Source organism: Panicum virgatum, chromosome 3N (assembly GCF_016808335.1).
Source record: "Panicum virgatum strain AP13 chromosome 3N, P.virgatum_v5, whole genome shotgun sequence".
Classification (NCBI taxonomy): domain Eukaryota; kingdom Viridiplantae; phylum Streptophyta; class Magnoliopsida; order Poales; family Poaceae; genus Panicum; species Panicum virgatum.
The window spans coordinates 26,974,628-26,993,928 of record NC_053147.1 but is presented as its reverse complement, the minus strand read 5'-3'; the positions used below and the strand labels follow the sequence as shown (position 1 = coordinate 26,993,928).

Sequence of the window (19,301 nt, the reverse complement as noted above, 5' to 3'; positions counted from 1 at the left end):
ATACTGCAGACTGATTATCGCAGTATAACGTTATAGGTTCCGTAATGCTGTCAATTACCTTGAGGCCCGGAATAAAATTCTTAAGCCAAACAGCCTGTCCAGTTGCTTCATAGCATGCCACAAACTCAGCTTGCATCGTCGACGCTGCAACTAAACTTTGCTTAGAGCTTTTCCATGATATAGCTCCACCAGCTAACGTGTAGATATATCCTGATGTAGATTTCCTACTATCCACACACCCAGCAAAGTCAGCATCAGTATAACCCACAACTTCAAGGTTATCTGATCTTCTGTATGTGAGCATGAAGTCTTTAGTGCCTTGGCAGTAACGTAATGCCTTCTTAACACCAACCCAGTGGACCTTTCCGGGATTTTTTTGATATCTTCCAAACATTCCGGTAGCAAATGCCAAGTCAGGACGCGTACAGACTTGTGCATACATCAGGCTTCCGACAGCTGAAGCATAAGGTATGTCCTTCATCTCATCTGATTCCAATTGGTTCTTAGGACATTGGGCTTCACTAAACTTATCGCCCTTCGCTAATGGAACAGGTGTGCCCTTACTCTTATCCATATTAAATCTCTTAAGCATTTTCTCAATATATGCCTTTTGAGATAATCCTAGTACTCCTTTGGTCCTATCTCGGTGTATCTCAATGCCCAGAACATAAGAGGCTTCACCAAGATCTTTCATATCAAAATTGGATGAAAGAAATCCCTTTGTTTCATGCAGCATACGCTTATCGCTGCTCGCTAATAGGATATCATCCACATAAAGCACTAGAATTATAAATTTACCACCCTTTATCTTAGTGTAGATACAATTATCCACATCATTCTCCTTAAATCCGAATTTCTTAATCACTTGATCGAATTTAAGGTTCCACTGTCTTGACGCTTGCTTAAGCCCGTAAATAGATTTCTTAAGTCTGCATCCTAAATGTTCCTTGCCCTTCACAACAAAACCTTCCGGTTGTGCCATGAAGATGGTATCATCCAAGTCACCATTAAGGAACGCAGTTTTGACATCCATCTGATGTAGCTCTAAGTCATAATGAACTACTAGCGCCATAATGATTCTGAATGAATCTTTCTTAGACACAGGGGAGAAAGTTTCATTATAATCAACCCCTTCCTTTTGTGTAAAACCTTTGGCTACAAGCCTTGCTTTGAATCGTTCGACATTCCCTTTAGAATCACATTTAGTCTTGTAGATCCATTTACAGCCTACTGGTTTGACTCCATTAGGAATATCTACCAGATCCCAAACATCATTGGAACTCATGGACTTAAGCTCTTCTTCCATGGCCTCAACCCATTTGGCAGAGTTCTCACATGATACTGCCTCTCTAAACGAGTTAGGATCATCAGCTTTCCCAACATCATACATGTCTTCACTTAAGTATGTCTCATAATCAGGGAAAACTGTATGTTTCCTAGCCCGCTGTGATCTTCTTAATGGTTCAACAGGCTGAGGTGCTGGTTGAGGTGCAGTCTGAGGCACCTCAACAGGGTTCTCAACTTCAGCATTAGGCGCCATTTGCTCAGCTTGTTGTTCGCTCGCAGGCACATGAGCTACTTCAACTTGTGGAGCAGCGCTAGTACTCTGAACAGGAGGCGTAATCTGAACAGATGGTGTACTCTGAACGGAAGGAACAAACAGCGGCACTAACTGAGGTGTTACCGTTTCTTGAATCACCGGGATGGGAAGCTCAGCCCGTATTTCTTCAAGATTAATTTCCCTCCTCGGAAAGCTCCCACTGATTCCTGCATCCTCTAGGAATACAGCCTGCCTGGTCTCAACGAACTTAGTGAAACGATCAGGACAGTAGAATCGATATCCCTTAGACTTATCAGGGTATCCGATGAAATAACAGCTCACTGTCTTATCATCTAATTTCTTTTGCTGTGGATTAAATAACTTAGCTTCGGCTGGACAGCCCCACACACGCAAATAATTAAGCGATGGTTTCTTCCCAAACCACAACTCATAAGGTGTTTTTGGCACGGATTTGGAAGGAACACGATTAAGTATGTGTGCAGCTGTTTTTAATGCTTCCATCCACAGCTCCACAGACAAAGTAGAATAACTAAGCATGCTACGTACCATGTCCATTAGTGTACGGTTACGACGCTCAGCAACTCCGTTTTGCTGTGGTTCGCCCGGCATACTGTACTGGGCCTTTATACCATTCTCTTCAAGATACTTAGCGAATGGTCCAGGTACTTGGCCGAATGGAGCATGTCTCCCATAATATTCACCACCTCGATCCGATCTCACTAATTTAATAGTGACATTATGCTGATTTTCCACTTCAGCCTTGAATATTTTGAATTTATCTAATGACTCGGATCGATCATGAATGGGGTAAATATAACCATAACGAGAGAAGTCATCTGTGAAAGTAATGAACGAGTCAAAACCATCAACAGACTTTACTGGGAACGGGCCACAAATATCAGTATGAATTATTTCTAATAGGCCCGAACTCCGAGTAGCTCCTTTCTTAATTGTCTTAGCGAATTTCCCCTTAATACAATCAACGCATTGTTGATCTAATTCTGAGAGATCTAATGAATGGAGTATCTCTTCTCTTATGAGACGCTCAATTCTCCCCCTCGAAATGTGGCCCAAACGACAATGCCACAATTTCGAAGAAGTCTCATCATCACGCTTACGCTTATGCGATACATCATCCACATTCATTGCAGAATAAACATTATCAAGAGAGAGCAAATAAAGATCGTCTTGCAAATGACCAAGGCCCACACTTAAATTATGAAATTTAATGTTGCACACAGAGTTGCCAAACTCACAAATATGTCCCGACTTATCTAAACGTGAAACAGAAATAAGGTTTCTCTTCAAACTGGGAACATAAAGAACATCATGCAAACTAAGGTTGAAGTCGCCTGGTAACTCCAAATCGAAGCTCCCAATGCCTTCAACCTTCACTTCATTGCCATCAGCCACTCTTAGGCTTCGCTCCCCCTCTCTTATAGTTCGGATCGAACTGAATACCTGCAGTTAATTGGAAATGTGCATAGTGGCACCTGAGTCAATCCACCAAGTATTAGGAGAAAAATTCACTAAGAATGATTCATCAATAAAAGATACATAATCAGTAATTGTACCTTTGTTCTTAAGCCACTCCTTAAATCCATGGCAATCCTTCTGCTCATGTTTAGGTGACTTGCAGAACTTGCACAGCCTCTCATTAGAGGTCTTCTTATGTGACACGGCCTTGCTCTTATGGCCCTTAAACTTTCTCTTATGCTGCCTGCTGCTGCCAGACTCAGCCTGATGCTTAGGAGTGTTGCTCATGCTAACACGCCCAAAGCGCTCGCTGACCATGTTGACAGCATCCTTCATCCTTTCACCTTTCTGTCTTTCTTCTTCCTCAACACAGTAGCTAATGAGCTCAACCATACTCCAAGTCGCCTTCTGAGTGTTGTAGCTTATTTTGAAGGGACTGTACTGTACTGGCAGAGAAGTCATGATGAAGTGCACCAGAAAACCACCAGAGATAGCCATATCTAGTGTCTTCAGCTTATTTGCCATGTCACACATGCTCATAATGTGCTCCCTGATTCCACTTTGCCCATCATACTATGAAGTCAGCATCTTCATGATCAGGGTGCTAGCATAAGTCTTGGAAGAACTCTTAAAGTTCTCCTCCACCTTGGCAAGGTATACCTTGGCGCTCAGATCATTACCATCCTGGTCCTTATCAGGAATAGCACCACAGATGGCCGGAGTGATCGTGTTCTTAATGATCATGTTGGCCATCCTGTCTGATCTCTCCCACTTCTCAATGGCAGTACGATCACCTTTGGGATCAACGGGCTCTGCTGGCTTGGCTTGACGTAAGGCGAGATCATACTCGCACACAGCAATGGCAACATTAATATCTTTATACCAGCTTGGATAGTTGGTGCCATTCAGGGGCTCAATGGATTTCAGGTAGCCCGTCACAGTGTTCACTGAAAATCATGAGAACAATAACTTAATTAAACTCACAATTAAGATGCGCATAAGAAGTATGATATTAACCCTACGATGGTCTGATTAAAATCATACATAAATTTCAATTTGCATCACCGATGGGGAAAACAAACGAAATTTATTATTAAAACTCATAATTAAATCAACGATGGTTAGAATTAATTACAAGTGATCTAAATATACTTCCCGATGGTTCCATTTAAATAGAGTGCATCTTAATTGCTTATGGTGGATGAACATAATTTTCAGTGAATAAATGCAATTAAAACATGATTAAAAGCATTTACATAACTCGTGGAAATTAATTAATATAATGCTGGTAATTAATAAGTGCAACAGAAATAATTAAAGACTTTAAACATAAAGGCAATTAAATTGAGCTTAAGTCATAAGAAACAGTAATGGAAAAGCTTTAAACATTAAACTGGGCTAAAACTCATGAAAAAACAGCCCAAAACATCACCTTTCGCGCGGCCCGTTAAACTTATCGGCCCAGTCCAGCCCACCAGCCGCAAACCCTAATCACGGGTGGATCTGAACCGTTGATCAAATCGGACGGCCTCAAATCGCCGCCTCTGCATATAAATTGGAGGAGGACTGTCGGAAGGTTGACCAAATTCCCCTCACTCCCTCTCCTACCTCAGCCCGAGCCGCCACTGTTCGTAGACCCGGCCGCCGGCGCGAGCACGGCGCTCCTCATGCGCGCGCACGCGTAGCTGCTCTGGTCCGGCCGCCGCTTACTCATGCGGGCAGATCGGCAGGCCGGCCACGCGCCGCGAGGGCACGGGCCCGCGGCCGCTGCTCCCAGCGGGAGGTGCGCGCGCGGTACTGCGGCTCAGGCCGGCCGCCGCATCGGCTCCACGTGCGGGAGCTGCGCGCCCGCCTCATGCGTGCGAGCCACGCGCCGTGTGGGCCGCCTGGAGCGCCAGCGCCGCCTCCTGATGGCCACGTGCTCCGCGCGGGCCTGGCCGCCGCCTAGTGCGGCTCGTAGGCCGCCGCCTTATGCGCGGTGCGGAGCGGGCCCCGCCCGAGAGTGCCGGCCGCCGCTTGACACGCCGCGTGCGCGCCGCTGATGCGCCTCCTGATGGCGCGCTGATGCGCCTCTGCAGGTCCTTCCGCCGACGCCGCGTGCGACCGAATTGCGCGCGGCTCCGTCGGTGGGTCCTGCAGTGGTGCTTGCTCGTGGCTTGCAAACCAACTCATGGCCGCGGTCAAGGTAAGATTCAATCTTAGGGTTAGGGTTCATGAGGAATTTGGGGATTTCTTGATGCGATCTGAAATTTGACTATTCCTCTTCTTCTAAATGCTGACTGATGCATCTAATCTCATAGATTTGGGCTTTAATTTGCAGAATAAAGCTTAACAGTGGGCTAATTTAGGGAAAATAATAAGCAAAAGTAAACCCTAACCTTAATTACTTAACTTAATCATGAAATTGTCTCGGTCTAACCATGAATTAGCATAAACATTAAAACATTTGCATCTAATCCGAGACACTTAGCATTAACAGATCAAGATTAATCTTAAACTTGACCTAAACCGAATTAGATTAGATCTAATCTCGTGATCAGAAACTTAATTAACCATGATTTAGATCTAATCACGCATGATTAACACATAAAAGCCATTATGCTGGATCTAATTGCATCTAAAACATGAATCAAACTTAACTGTGCAATATGATCTAATATGCACAGCACGTTTTGCATCTTAAAACCGACGAAAACATAGGCATAAACATGGCTCAAAAAATTGACCGTGCATGACTAGGTTAAGATGGCTCATGATACCGATTGTTAGAATTGCCAAAAAAACTTAAATCAGTGGCACATTACCCATGATCTTAACATAACCTAGTTCATGACAGATCAATCTAATGCGGAATAAATGGTTAACATTATACCAGCGTTAGCAGTAGTAGCAGCCATTTACGCCTGATTCGTAGAGGAAGCAGGCGTTCTTGTCGGTGTAGGAGATGCAGCAGCGAATCGGCGTCCTTCGGGCACCAAACGGGAGTGCTTGGCCTTCCAAACCCCTCCAGTGCCTTTAGCGATCAGACTAGCGGTGGCTAGGGTTTTAGAATGACGTGAATCGGTGATTAAGGTGCTAACCACGACCTTATATTTATATCCACTGTGGGGCTGGGGGCCAGCCTTTGGAAACGGGCCTAATGGGCATGCTGATCACAGCCCATTAGAGTTTTATCATTAGGTTTCCTTAATCGTGTTTAGGTGGTTTAAACGCTTTCCTTAACAGTGAAGATCACATATATTTTAACTGAAATATTTCCAACACGTGATGCAATGCAATGGCATCCATGATGACCTCGCGACGATCTGCTCATGGATTCGTCGAGCACGGACCATGATGACCGTACACCCAGGCCACTCTGGGAGTTCATGGGACATGCCAGCAAAGGCATGTACTATGAAATGATGGGCGACCTCACAGCATAACCACAAGAACGACCATGATTACCACGCAAAGACACATGTTTATTGCAAGGCAAGGCAGTGATCTCCATTGGAAGATGCGTGCACTTTGTTTTGGTTTGGTCATTTGGTCTAATCTGATCTGGTAAACATGTTGTCAGCTTGCGTCAAGTTGTGTAAGAGAATAGGAGAGGTATAAACAACATGAACACGCATTACAGAGGTACCATGACAATTGGGATATAGAACATAGGTAGTTTGTGCCAAATTTTGCGTAACTTATGCACCGTGAAGTTGGGATTTAGAGAAGTATCTTGCTAAAAAAAATTTCTGGCAGAAATACATGCCCTATCTGTTCTCTCTGAAACCAAATGTCATGTCCTGATATAATTTACAAGTAGGTCATACCACCCTCTTAAGAGCATGAACGTTCAGTAAAAAATTGCTAACTTGGAACTCAATAATCTCACATGAATTTGTAGCAATTTTGCAGGCAATAATTCAAGACCCTTAAGGATCAGAAAAAAGGTTCACGTGCTCTGAATTCAGTCGGCCATTTATACAAGCAACCACAAGAAAGTTAGAAACAAAAAATTGCTGGACGAAATCTTTGGTAAGGAGAGAATGGACGAGAGTAATGGAAGAATACTGCAGTGCAATAGTTTTACTGAGACCACAGTTGTCCGCAAGAATATCAACCATTTCTAACAAGTCGAGACTATTTCTTATACATTCAAAACCCTGGTTATTGTCAATACTGCAATCCCAAAACCTATTACCACCCAACCAATAATGTTAATATTCAAAGTTAGATACACAAAGAATAATAAGACCAAACAGCAAACCCTCGAGTAGACAAATATCTTGCACATCGACTGTCCATTCTAGGGATTTCCAGTTTTCCACAGTAAAGCGCATGTCATGACAGGCCTGGAGCGGTGGAGCCAGATGTGCTGATCCCTTGTATGCACCAACAATCATCTCACGCAGTGGAGCACATCCGCAATCTGATATACATATCTAATATCTTGATCACCTGAAGCACTGCATTTTTAGACTAAAATCACCGCCCTGTCTTCGCACGCTTCATCCCAGTAGAATTAAAGGGGGATACACTGGGACTAAGATGGGGGCTTGGGCTTTCCTCCATTAGAGTGCCATTAAGTATAGCCAATTCCCTCAGCTGTTGCTTCTTGTAGTAATCCATGGACTCATCCTGTGAATAGCAACAGTTAACGAGACCGGTAATACCAGTGGAGAAGCAAGATAAATATTGGAAGCAAGTAGGACAGATAGAAAGTAAGAGTACATACAACTGGTTTGAGAAGATCCTCCATTATGGCCACAGCTTGGTTTAGTCGTGCATCAACAACATCTGCTGGGAACTCAGCTTCCACAAGCACATGTAGTGGGTCATTTAAGTGCTCATAGCCAGGCTTGTCTCTCAGCTTATCTTCCTGTTAAGGCCAGCTTTTATTTTTCAGAATCTCTCCGCTCTTGTTTTACGGTCAGGAGAAGAGAAAAATTGGTAAACACAACTACACAAGTAATAACTATTCCATAACAAAAGATTTCTTATCCACATAGTTTAGTTAGGAAATAGGTTAGAGTACAAGACTTCAAGTCAGATGCAATTTTTTTGACAAAACAGGATCAGGGTAGCATTTAAGTTTGAAAGTTTAATCATAGAATATATGAATCTATGTGACAATGAAAGCTAAAATAGAGCCTTTCAAAGATGCAAAATATTTTCGTAAAGTTGATATTTCTACCTAGAATAATAGTATCTTTTACAACAAGCAAAAACTGAAGTAGTGAAGTGACACCAGAATTATCTCAGTATCAGCTATCCATGGAACAACGTGAGAATATACATGGGATGAATCAAAGAAACAACACACATTTTATATTCACTAGTGCATCAAATTCAGGAATAAGGGTGGAAAAAATCCTAAAAGATTTTTTATGTTTTGGCAATAGGCACTTTTTCCTTGCTAACATAGCACAAAGTTCAAAATTGTCCATTTGGACTCGTCCTTGATTTCAGCATATAAGACCATAAAAATATTAAAAGTAGTTGACATCATAACAGGGTTTGATTCTTCAACAGTTGTCAACACTTTATTTGTGAAAACATGAATGGTGGTGCCGTATGTCCATATAGGTTGGGTCATGTCATCATATCTTTAGTTTTATAATCCTACATGATACAACTAATGCCATTGTTTAGCTAATTTGATAAGTGCTGAAATGTAATACAAGTGGTCCCTAAAAGGTTCCATTCCTTTTAGTAAGTAATAACCAACTATAAGATGCTGATTCTATTTTTGTTTAATTACCTTAACAGAATCTTTCACTGAACCCCGTCCACGAATATATACTCTACATTGGGTTGTAGCTTCAACTCTTTTCAGCGAGTTTCCTCGTGGCCCCAACAAACGGCCAACAAAGTTGTACTAATCATTACAAAAGGTTATGAATAATTTGGATTTGGCATAGCACATAAAAAGAGAAATTAAACGAAAAAATACAAATATTGTAGCTAATAGTAAGTTGCGCATACATTGGGATACTTGTCAATTGGAACATCAATCCTGACAACCTTTTTCACGACAGGGCTGCCAACTACTCCCGGAGCACCATTCCATACCATGGATGGGGATTGGAGTACTCCTACATTCTGAAAAAAAAAAGAAATGTGTTTCAATTTAAGCAATTGACAATACAAAAAAAGGGTTCATGATTGGTATGCTAAGAATTGTGAGCTCTATGTGTGTGCGTACTAATATGAAATGGAGCTAAGACAGTTGGGGCATGTAAACAAACAAATGATTTAATGAATGTGAAGAACCTCTGTTTGCATTCCCGACCATCCATATAGATCCAAGTCTTGACCATTCATAGGTTGGCCAGCAAATCTTAAGGGACTACCATGATCAATTCTCTCAGGTTCAACAAAAGTTTGGATAGGTGGCAAAGAAGATGCCCGCAAAATTTCTGCATTGAAGAAAACAAGCTGGTATGAGATTGGATACTCTCATCTGAAACACTGCTGCATAATAGATGATGTTAGTAAATATTTGTTCCACTTTGGATCAAGAAGAGAGCATCCAGGAGAATATTCAAAACAGTCTAAGCTGCAAACTGAAACTACATCAAGAAGGTACAATGCGCCCGCGGGGGGGGGGGGGGTGAAAGGACCTTGTTTGGATTTGGTAATTGAGTGACAACTTAGGTGGACTAATAAGTGTTTATGTTGAGATACACAGGAGATTAGTCCACACAAAGACACTAGTATGAGCAACATGTGCCATGGAGGAGAAATTGCTAAGGGTTGATGCTATGCTCATATAGTGTGATCGAGAAGCTCATTGCATATGAGACATGACATGGAGTTATGTGACCAAAGTGGAGAAGATCAAGACAAGGCTTGGCTTGATGGACCAGTTGCAATGGAGAAGGGCAAGTCAAGGCTTTAAAGCGAGGGACCGCGAGACGGTGAAGCTTGGGCAAGATTTGGCGCCGATGGACCAAGGCAACGGTGAAGAGCGAGCAAGGTCAAAATCGATGGACCAAAAAGGTCATGTGATGATATGGAGTGGATCATATCATTTAAGAAAGATCAAGCCAAGTGTTGACTCATAATGATGATCAAAAGGCTTGATGGAGTTTGGTGCTTGTGTGGCATCAACATCTGGGAAGATGAAATGGAATGCGCAAGGCAAAGGTATGACTTGTAGGTCAAAGGTTGTGTAGAGAAGTGCATGACCGGATTTAGGATAGATGGCCGTACTATCAAGAGGGGCAAACTTGTTTGCATATCGGTCATCTAGTGCCACTTGAGCGATCTAACATTGCGATGTTGCTAGGATCGAGTGGCGTGGTGAGATCAAGTGAAAGTTCTTTGAAAATTATTGTGAAATGCTAACACACATGCACATGGTGTTGTTCACGTGGTGGTGTTGGCACATTTGCAAAGGAGAAAGAGTTGGAGATGATGTTTATCAACTTGGGGAAGCAAGAAAGGTTTTTCGGTGTTCTTCGGAGATTAGGTTGGCTCTTGAAGTGAAATACTGCTTTGATCCATTGTGTTTTGGATCAAATATTCAGTTGGGTTGTGTAGCCCTCTGAATAAGCTTTCCATAGAGTCAAAGATCACCAAATTTGGACATCGGAGATAAGAGTTATGGCCGTTTTACCGAGATACATTTCTGCTGGAAATAGACCTGCGGACGGTCCGCTCCTGGGGGGCGAACGGTCCGCCGTTATCTCGGTTGTGCTCGTGCAGAACCGTTTTTGGCTCTGTTGGTGGTCCAAAATGAACTGCGGACCGTCCGGTCCATGGGGGCGGACGGTCCGCCTTTAAAAGCTGAAACGGGCGCTGAAACTTGGTAGTTCTGTCTTGGGTGTCCAAATTGTACTGCGGACGGTCCGGCCCTTGGGGGCGGACGGTCCGCCTTCTTCTGAAAATTCTGGGACAGAAACACTGCGGTTTCTGTGTGTGCTGACCTTTTGAACGGCGGACAGTCCGCCCCTGGGGAGCGGACAGTCCGCCGGTCACTTCCGGATTTAGTCAGAGATGTTTGCGAATCGGTTGGTTCGATGTTTTGAACCACGGACGGTCCGCCCAGGGGTGCGGACAGTGCGCCCGGGGCTCTAACGGTCGACTCTGACACATAGTCATTGCAGTTCTAGCCGTTGGTTTTGAATGGCGGACGGTCCGGTCTCTGTGAGGCGGACAGTCCGCGAAAACTCTGTTTTCACGGGATTTGAGTGTAACGGCTAGTTTGGGGCCTCCCTCTATAAATAGAGGGTGTGGCCAGCCATTTGAGGTGGCTGAGCACCTTGGGGACTTGGTGTCCATGTGTGAGAGTGCTTGAGAGCCCTCTACTCACTCTAACTTGTTAGTAATCATCCGATCGAGTGAGAGAGCGATTCTAGTGCGATTGCTTTGAGAGATTGCATCGAGTGGGACTAGGTGATCGTGTTGCAAGCCGGTGTGCTTGTTACTCTTGGAGGTTGCCACCTCCTAGACGGCTTGATGGCAAGAGGCTCCGTTGAAACCCGCAAGAAGATTGTGCGGTGCTCCGGAGAAGAGATTGTGATGGGTATTGTGCTCACCCCGCGGGTGCTGCGAAGAGCAACTCTAGTTGAGCGAGATGTGAAGAGCAACAAGTGGTTCGGCCGGATCATGTGCTAGAGCTCGGTGTGAGCACTCCACGTGGGAGAGTGTGACTTGAGAGTCACCACTAGCAAGAGGATCGGCGGCAACCTTGGAGTTTGTCTCAACGGGGATTACCTTGGTGGCAACCAAGTGAACCTCGGGATAAAAATCACCGTGTCAATTTTGTCTACTCTTCTCGGTGGTTTGCATTCTCCAAATCACAAGCCTTGTATTTACATTCATCTATATCTTGTGCTTGTGTAGTTGCTCTCTAGTGTAACTAGTTAGCTTGTGTAGCTTAATTAGTTACTCTTGCTTAGATTGTGTAGCTAAACAAGTTGAGCTCTTGGATTTGGATTGTGTATCCTTGTCCTTGAGCATCTAGTGAGCTTAGATTTGGCTTTGTGCTTTTGCTCATTAGAATTGTGTAGGAGCTCCCCCGGTTTGTGAAGTACTAGTGCTTAGACTTGTGTGGCTTGGCATTAGAATTGTTAGGAGAGCTCTTGCTAGCTTGGCACTCCATTTGTTTTGTGTACGATCTTTTTGGAGGTGCCTTAGAGTCATAGTTAGAGGGGTGAAGTCTTGGCTAAGCGAATAGTTCAAATTCCGCATAAGTTTCGGTTAGCCGGCGCAATTAGTTTTAGAAAAGACTATTCACCCCCCTCTAGTCCGCCATCTCGACCCTACAAGTGGTATCAGAGCCGAGGTCTCTCATTTGTGGTCCTTACCGACCCGAGAGGATGGCGACTTATATGCTAGATGTTGAGTGTCCACATATTTTTGATGGCACACACTTTGCACGGTGGAAAAATTGGATGATATGCAATTTTAAATTTATTTGCCCTCAAATATGGTGGATGGTGGATGTAGGTTTTTCTCATGTGTTAGATGAAGAAAATTTAACTCCAACACAAGAGAAATGCCTAGATCTAGACATCCAAGCTACTAACATCTTGTTTAGATCTTTACATAATTACATTCTTGGTGAGATCATGGACAAGAAAACCGCCAATGAGATTTGGAGTTATCTAAATGAGAAATATGGGGCGCCCTCCGATGATCATGATAATTATAAGACCAAGGAGGAAGTGCATGAGGATGATGAGCACATCCATGACATGGTGGTTGTGGAAGATTACTCCACCTCATGGTCAAATGATGATGATGATAATCAATCTACAACAAGTTCACTTGACATGATTGATGATGATGATTCAAGTGTTGCAAATTATGATTCTACTCCAAGCACACTTGATGATCAAGTTGGCTCATGCACGGATGATATTACTACGTCAAGCTGATCTCCATCGCCACATTGCTTCATGTCACAAGGTGACACAAAGGTATCAAATTGCAATGTGATTGATCTTAATTCATATGATGAACTCTTGAGTAGATATGCTAACTTGACCAAATTATTTGAGGAAGTGTTAGTCAAAACAATCAAATTTGAAAAAGAAAACTCTTTTCTCAAAGACACATGTGAACAACAAAAGCATCTACTTTATGTCATAAGTTGGTCACATGAGAAGCTAAAATTGACTCATGAGGAGCTTAGTGTTGCTCATGAGAATTTAGTACTAGACCATGCTTTACTCACTAATAAATTTTCTAGTAAAGGAATTAAAACTAGTGAGAGCTCATCACATGGGTCAAATGATCAATTGCAAAATATTGCTAACCCTTGTGATGTAGGCAAGAAGCATGTATCCACCTCATGTGATGATCTATTATCTATGCCATGTTCTTCACAGTTAAATGCTTGTTCTACTTCTATGTCTTGTGAGACTAAACTCTTGAAGGATAACAATGAACTTAAAAATGAAGTGAAGTATTTGAGCAACAAGATAGAGAGGTGGACAAAATCAAAAATCACCCTTGAAAGCATAATAAAAAATCAAAGAAGCTTCGGTGAGCAAACCCAAAGGCAAAAAATGGGGCAAGAATAAATATAATAGGAAGATGAAGAAGAAAGAAGAAATGAAGCTATCTCATTTCATGTGCTTTCAATGCCATGAGATGGGACATCTTGCAATTGGTTGCCCCAACAAAGAAAAGCTCAAGTTGAAGAAGAAAGAAGAGAAGCTTAAATATGTCAAATGCTTCAAGTGCCGCACTTGGGGTCACCTCACCTCAATGTGCCCAACCAAGCAATTGGTGAAGCAACAAGAATCTCAACCAAAGTCACAAGTTGAGCAAGAGAATGTACCCCAACCTCAAGTCAAGATCAACCATGATGATCAAGTTGATGACTTGAAGATGATGAAAAAGAGAACAAGAATGGGTGGCAAGGCAAGAGCAAGGCATCCAACTCACATTCAAGATGCCAAAATGTTGAGCAAGAACAAGATTCAAGAGAAGAATCTACATGCTCACATCAAGTACCATAGTTGTGCAATATTGGGTCACCTAGCTTCGGGTTGCCCAAACAAGCTTGAGAAGAAGGCTCAAGCAAACTATTAGAAGCAAGGCAATAAGAAGCATCAAATGAGTAAGGAAGAAAAGGCTCAACAAAAGAGTAGATGCTACTTATGTCGGAAAAGGCGACACATGGCTTATTCATGTCACTTAGGTAACAATTCTAAGCATATTTCAATTGATGCAAATATTATGCTTAGAAAGGATGGTAATGGTACCTCATTTGTTACTATTGCAAAACATCCCGCTATTGATACTAAGGCATTGCCAAAGTATGTTGCTCCTAACTTGGGAGGACCCAACCTAGTTTGGGTACCATCAAAACGTGGATGAATGTGTGTAGGTACCAAAGGCATTGGAGGCTTGATTCAAATTAAATTCATATTTTTATCTTATGATTGAATCAAGGAATTGAAGTTTTCTTTGCATATATATACAACCCAATGCCAAGTCAAAACAATGAAGTCCAAGTGCTACAACATACAAGTATCTTATTCTAGTTGTGAGAAATTCATTGGAAATATTTGATGGCTTGCAAACTTATTTGAGTTGAATCTCGTTTTTGGATGAAAATCTTTTTGCAAGTTGAGAAATGAGCTACATGTCATTGACTTCTCAAATGTGACTCGGAAACTAGTACATATGGCATTTGGTTCTTTATATGCACTCTTTGCTTCAAATTTCTGAATTTTCAAAGCATTTATGGGGTATTTATGAGTTTCCTTGATTTTACTCGATTTATTTTTGATTTCTTGTTCTTACTCACTCATATGAGTTTTTGGATGGTGTTCATGCTAGTTTTGAGATTTTTGGAAATTTTATTTGAGCAATGATCCCAATTCAAAGTTGAAATTGTGAAAATTGAAAAGTTCTGGGCTGTCTAAAATTTGGTAGTATGGACAGTCCGCGGGTAAGAGGCGGACGGTCCGCCGTTCATGAGACTTGTTTACCAGAGTCTCTGCAGAAAAGTTTTAAGCCGCAAAATTACACTGCGGACAGTCCGCTGATCATCGGTTCAACCTGCAATCTTCTGATATACCGATGGGTTGTCAACTGAGCAATGCGCGGACGGTCCGCCAGTTTTGAAAAAGAATCTACCAGTTGTGGTTTTTCAGTTCGGGGCTCATGTTAAAGTTAGGTTGCGGACGGTCCGCTCATGGACTGCGGACGGTCCGCTCTTGGTGTTTTCAGGAGGATCCTGAGAGCTAGACTTATCATGAGCTACAAAGATTCTCAAGTTGGAATCATCTTTACAAATGGTTGAGGAACCTAGGTTTGGTTTTGAGAGGAGCTAGAAGCATAACAAGTGTTGGGTACAAGGCCATTTGAGTGTACTTATCATATTTTTGGTACTCAAATTGGAAGATCAAGACTAAACAAAATAGAAAGAAAGAAGACTTGAATATTATTCATCATTTCTAGTCCATCATCTTGATCAATCAACCAAAGTCATTCAAGTGAGTGTCAAGAATGTTTCTTGGAGAGATCACTTCTCCCGGGAGAGGAACCGAGCCGCCCAATGTGGGATGGACAAGCAAGATGCTTGGAAGGCCGACATGTAAGTGGTAATCTAGAGTCATTGGAGGTGCTTAGTTGAAACTAACAAATGAATTGATCAAGGAAAGCAAGCAACACCCAACATAGAGAGATTCATGATAGTTCAAGTATATTCAAGTGGTATTCTCTCAAGCAAGCAAAAATCAAAGAGATGGAGCAAGCCAACCACAACAAGATAGTGTATTTGATGATAAGTGGTATTCATTTCATATGGGTGAAGAATGATTTTCATATTGGTATTCATTGTCTTCACCAAGCTATTATAATTGGACTTCATGATGCTAGTTGGAGAGCTAAATTAGAATCTAATGATTATCCTCTACTCCAACATAGCAAGGTGAAATTGCTTGACATATGCATTCATACTATGCTAAGGACATGATTAGTGCATATAGTCATATATAGTAATCATTCATGAAAAATAAAATAATTTTAAATGTTTTATGATGCCACTATTGCTTCTATGCTTGATATGATCTAGTGGTAACATATGACATGTTCATGAGCTAGTAAACCCAAGTAGTTGATCTAGAAAATGAGCTTTCAAGTGTTTAACTCAACATTGTCAAGATAACCCTTAGAATGAGGTGTGAAGAAGCTAACTTTCAAGTGTTTAACTCAATATTGTCAAGATAACCCTTAGAATGAGGTGTGAAGAAGTTTGCCATTGGTTCAAACTGAGTTGAATTATTTGGGCAAGTAGTCTAGATCAAGTCAAAGAGAAAGAAGCTCATGGAAACAATCTAGTTCAAGAATTGGTTATCAATGTCAAATTCAACAAAGTGGTCCATCATGATTTTACGAGTGATACTAGATTCAACAAAAGGTATATCATTATATCTCTACAAGTGATATACATGGTCATACAAGTGGTATTCATTCAAGTAGATCTAGTGTAACAATGGTGGTTCTACAAGTGATCCTCAACTTTAAGTGATCAATTCAAATCAAGAAAGCTACCCTCATCAAGAAGAGCTCAAGATTCAATTAGATTGACAAACACTTTGACATAGGGGGAGGAGCCCCACTACAAGGTATCAAGGTTAAGGATCCTACTAGTGTCCTACATGTGGCATTTCAAGGTGGTCCTCATGCTTCCACATGTTGTTGTTATAAGTGGTGTCAATTCCAATCAACTTGAAAGTGTCCATCAAAAATGAAGATTCAAGATTCAACCATCTACCAAAGTTCAACTCTTTGTATCAAACCACAAGCGCTTCATATGATTGCCTACAAGGGGTATTCAAGTGGTAACCCTACAAGTACAAGAGGTACAACTTCAAGTGGTAGCCATTGATCTTCACATGGCCAATTTCATGTGGTTTCGGCCCTTTTTATGGTCATTGATGACAAAGGGGGAGAGGAATGAACAACGATATGAATTATCCTTGGATGACAAAGGGGGAGATGAGATGAGAGTGTGATCATGGACATGGATCAAGAGGAGCAATATTGAGGAGGATCAATATTCTTGGACAAGAAGAGCACACAAGTAGGGGGAGCAAGCTCATGAACTTAGTTGTTTGCATTTGATATGTGCATATTCATGTGCTTGCTTGCATTTGCATAAGTTTTAAAATTTATATATGCATTGCTTGTGTGTGATGTATGCTAGTCATAGAACTTGATTGATGATTTGATAACTAGCATGCATAGATTGTAGCTAGACATTTTTTTTACAAGTAAATCAAGAGCCTTGCTAATATTGTTGACCTCATGAGGTATCTTGAGTTTTTGATGAATGTCTAGTTACTCATTGATGCTAAGGAATGAACTTCAAGGATGCAACTCAAATTGGTATCACGCTTCAAAGGTTTATCCTATATACCTTAGCATCACTTAGTAGTGATAACAATCTCACAAATTTTATATTTATGCATGTGTGTGAGTTTAAAACCAAATCTCTTGAGCACACATGTAGGGGGAGTTATCACTACCAAGTTGGATTTTTATGGTGCTTATCCAATCTTTTACAAGTGGTCTTAATGGTGGATAAGAAACATAAAATCCAAACCAAGTTAGCTATTTACACGTGTGTGAAGTGTTAGCTTGGAATATGCTTAATTTCCATATCTTTGTAGAGTTGTCATCAATTACCAAAAAATACATTTCTAGCAACATAATGGTGCATTTACAAAATGATTTGCGTAGGGGTTTGTAAGTAATCTGTGGTGGCCAATTAAAACCATAAATTTGTAGGAAAAGCAAGTGATGAATACCCTTGGTGTGTATTAAATCGGTAAAAAAATCACGACAACTGAGTTGTAAACAGAAACTAACAAAATGTTTAGAAGCAAGCATGCTGAAAAGGATGAACATGGTCGTACAGAAAGTGTAGCAGATTATTCGGAAGGAAGGAGTAGCCAGTAATAGCAATAGGCTAAATCATGAAACGCTACTCCAGTAGCAGATTGTATTAAAAACTATTGACAGCTACATTAATAAATAGTATTGGAAAATAGCAAAACCAAAATGGCGAAGAAATAAACCTTGGTTTAGAAGCCTGGTACAAAATGGGAGAACTTGCACGAAAGGCGCTAATTTCTGCCTCTCCGCAAGTAACGCAGCAAGGTATCTGCCAAGCAAACAAGTTCATTAGTCCGATCAATTATAGATGTTGCAGAAACTTGCAGGAGAAAAACAAAATATACTGAAGTAGCCACTCCGTATTTTGAAAACAGAAAAATCAAAACAAGAGTATCCAATGGTCTGTAAAACAAGCTGCAGAACACAATAACAATTAACAGTCCAGCTTCAAAACTAAACACTCTGCCGATGAATTAATACCCATCATCGCCCAACCGATGACACAATGCTGACTTATTCTTAGTAGCCAGCAACAGTCAACAACACTTGCAGCAATCCATCGTCAGCAAGCGATCCCCAATCTGACAGATCGCTAGATAGCAGCAGGGCCGCATTGGTCGGCACCAAAATCACACGAAGATGGTAAGGATCAAGCACGCGCGATCTCGCACGAGAGTAACCAAATCTCACTTTCGAAACGCTTTAGGGATAGGATCGGCGAGAACACAGAAATCAAAACATGTCAGAGATGTCACATGGAACACAGAAACCAGTAGCAGGAGTCACATACCTCTCCGCATTAGAGGAACAAGACCACATGGAGTTGTGGCGATGAGGGGAAGAATGGACACCAGATGGTGAGTGCTGGAAGAAAGGGGGCGGTGGGATCCTCTCATCCATGGCCTCCAACAATAGGAACAACAAGAATTCAGAGAAAAACTCTACAAGATTGAATCTTCAGGCAAAGAACTGGGGCCAGAACCAAAATAGAGCAGAGGGAGTCAAGAGCCCCAACAAGAAGAATCAGGAAACCAGGAGAGGATACAGCTAGAAAAATCTAAAGGCCCTGCCCCCTGCCTATATGGAATCCAAGGAAATCTAAAGGGACAGAAAGGTGCCAAGAACCTAGGAGCAAGTATTGGGATGGGTGGGATTATATATGCATGTGTGCATAAAAAATGAAAAGGGAAGGTAATAGCTAGCTGAGCTTGTGTCAATCAATGATCAGAGCCCAGGCTGTGCAGGGGTTGGCAGCAGCTCGTTTGTGGCCGCCTGCTGCCGTTGTTGCTTGCTTGCTCTTCCTCTCCTCCGTAGAAACAACACCAGGCCACCTTGTCCTTGTGGGAGGGAGGAGGATGGAGGGGGTGGGCAGAAGTGAGACAGACCGGGGTGCAGGGAAGAGACAAACCCAGGAGAG

At 42.0% G+C, this 19,301-nt stretch overlaps 3 protein-coding genes across 4 annotated transcripts; all 3 read right to left on the bottom strand.

Annotated features, from left to right (window-relative positions):
• Nucleotides 1–2,860: 2,860 nt before the first annotated feature.
• Nucleotides 2,861–3,826, bottom strand: LOC120667465. Its single transcript, XM_039947533.1, has 2 exons — nucleotides 3,136–3,826; nucleotides 2,861–3,022 (listed from the first exon to the last, which is right to left on the bottom strand). The coding sequence occupies exons 1-2, from the start codon at nucleotides 3,575–3,577 to the stop codon at nucleotides 2,967–2,969; spliced, it is 498 nt and encodes a 165-aa protein (XP_039803467.1). The 5' UTR covers nucleotides 3,578–3,826; the 3' UTR covers nucleotides 2,861–2,966.
• On the bottom strand, nucleotides 3,611–4,751 carry LOC120667708. Its single transcript, XM_039947728.1, has 2 exons — nucleotides 4,664–4,751; nucleotides 3,611–3,984 (listed from the first exon to the last, which is right to left on the bottom strand). The coding sequence occupies exons 1-2, from the start codon at nucleotides 4,749–4,751 to the stop codon at nucleotides 3,611–3,613; spliced, it is 462 nt and encodes a 153-aa protein (XP_039803662.1).
• Nucleotides 4,752–7,076: 2,325 nt separating this feature from the next.
• On the bottom strand, nucleotides 7,077–19,291 carry LOC120665435 (KH domain-containing protein At1g09660/At1g09670-like). 2 transcript variants are annotated; one of them, XM_039945003.1, is made up of 7 exons: nucleotides 18,675–19,289; nucleotides 18,067–18,152; nucleotides 9,290–9,435; nucleotides 9,002–9,118; nucleotides 8,778–8,894; nucleotides 7,752–7,895; nucleotides 7,077–7,654 (listed from the first exon to the last, which is right to left on the bottom strand). In XM_039945003.1, the coding sequence occupies exons 1-7, from the start codon at nucleotides 18,782–18,784 to the stop codon at nucleotides 7,502–7,504; spliced, it is 873 nt and encodes a 290-aa protein (XP_039800937.1). In that variant the 5' UTR covers nucleotides 18,785–19,289; the 3' UTR covers nucleotides 7,077–7,501. The 2 variants fall into 2 exon arrangements, with proteins under 2 accessions (XP_039800937.1, XP_039800938.1); XM_039945004.1 differs by lacking the exon at nucleotides 8,778–8,894 and having other exon boundaries at nucleotides 18,675–19,291.
• Nucleotides 19,292–19,301: the final 10 nt, after the last annotated feature.

Bases quoted from the DNA above. Each gene is read 5' to 3' on its own strand.
- LOC120667465 (XM_039947533.1), bottom strand. From the start codon at position 3,577: ATGAGCATGTGTGACATGGCAAATAAGCTGAAGACACTAGATATGGCT. The intron at 3,023-3,135 runs GTACAATTACTG...AATTAACTGCAG, and splicing joins GGAGTGGCTTAAGAACAAAG to GTATTCAGTTCGATCCGAAC.
- LOC120667708 (XM_039947728.1), bottom strand. From the start codon at position 4,751: ATGAGTAAGCGGCGGCCGGACCAGAGCAGCTACGCGTGCGCGCGCATG. The intron at 3,985-4,663 runs GTGGCGGCTCGG...CATGATTTTCAG, and splicing joins GGCGGCCGGGTCTACGAACA to TGAACACTGTGACGGGCTAC.
- LOC120665435 (XM_039945003.1), bottom strand. From the start codon at position 18,784: ATGGATGAGAGGATCCCACCGCCCCCTTTCTTCCAGCACTCACCATCT. The intron at 9,436-18,066 runs GTTTATTTCTTC...TCTTCAATGCAG, and splicing joins TACCAGGCTTCTAAACCAAG to AAATTTTGCGGGCATCTTCT. The intron at 7,655-7,751 runs GTATGTACTCTT...TGCTATTCACAG, and splicing joins AGGATCTTCTCAAACCAGTT to GATGAGTCCATGGATTACTA.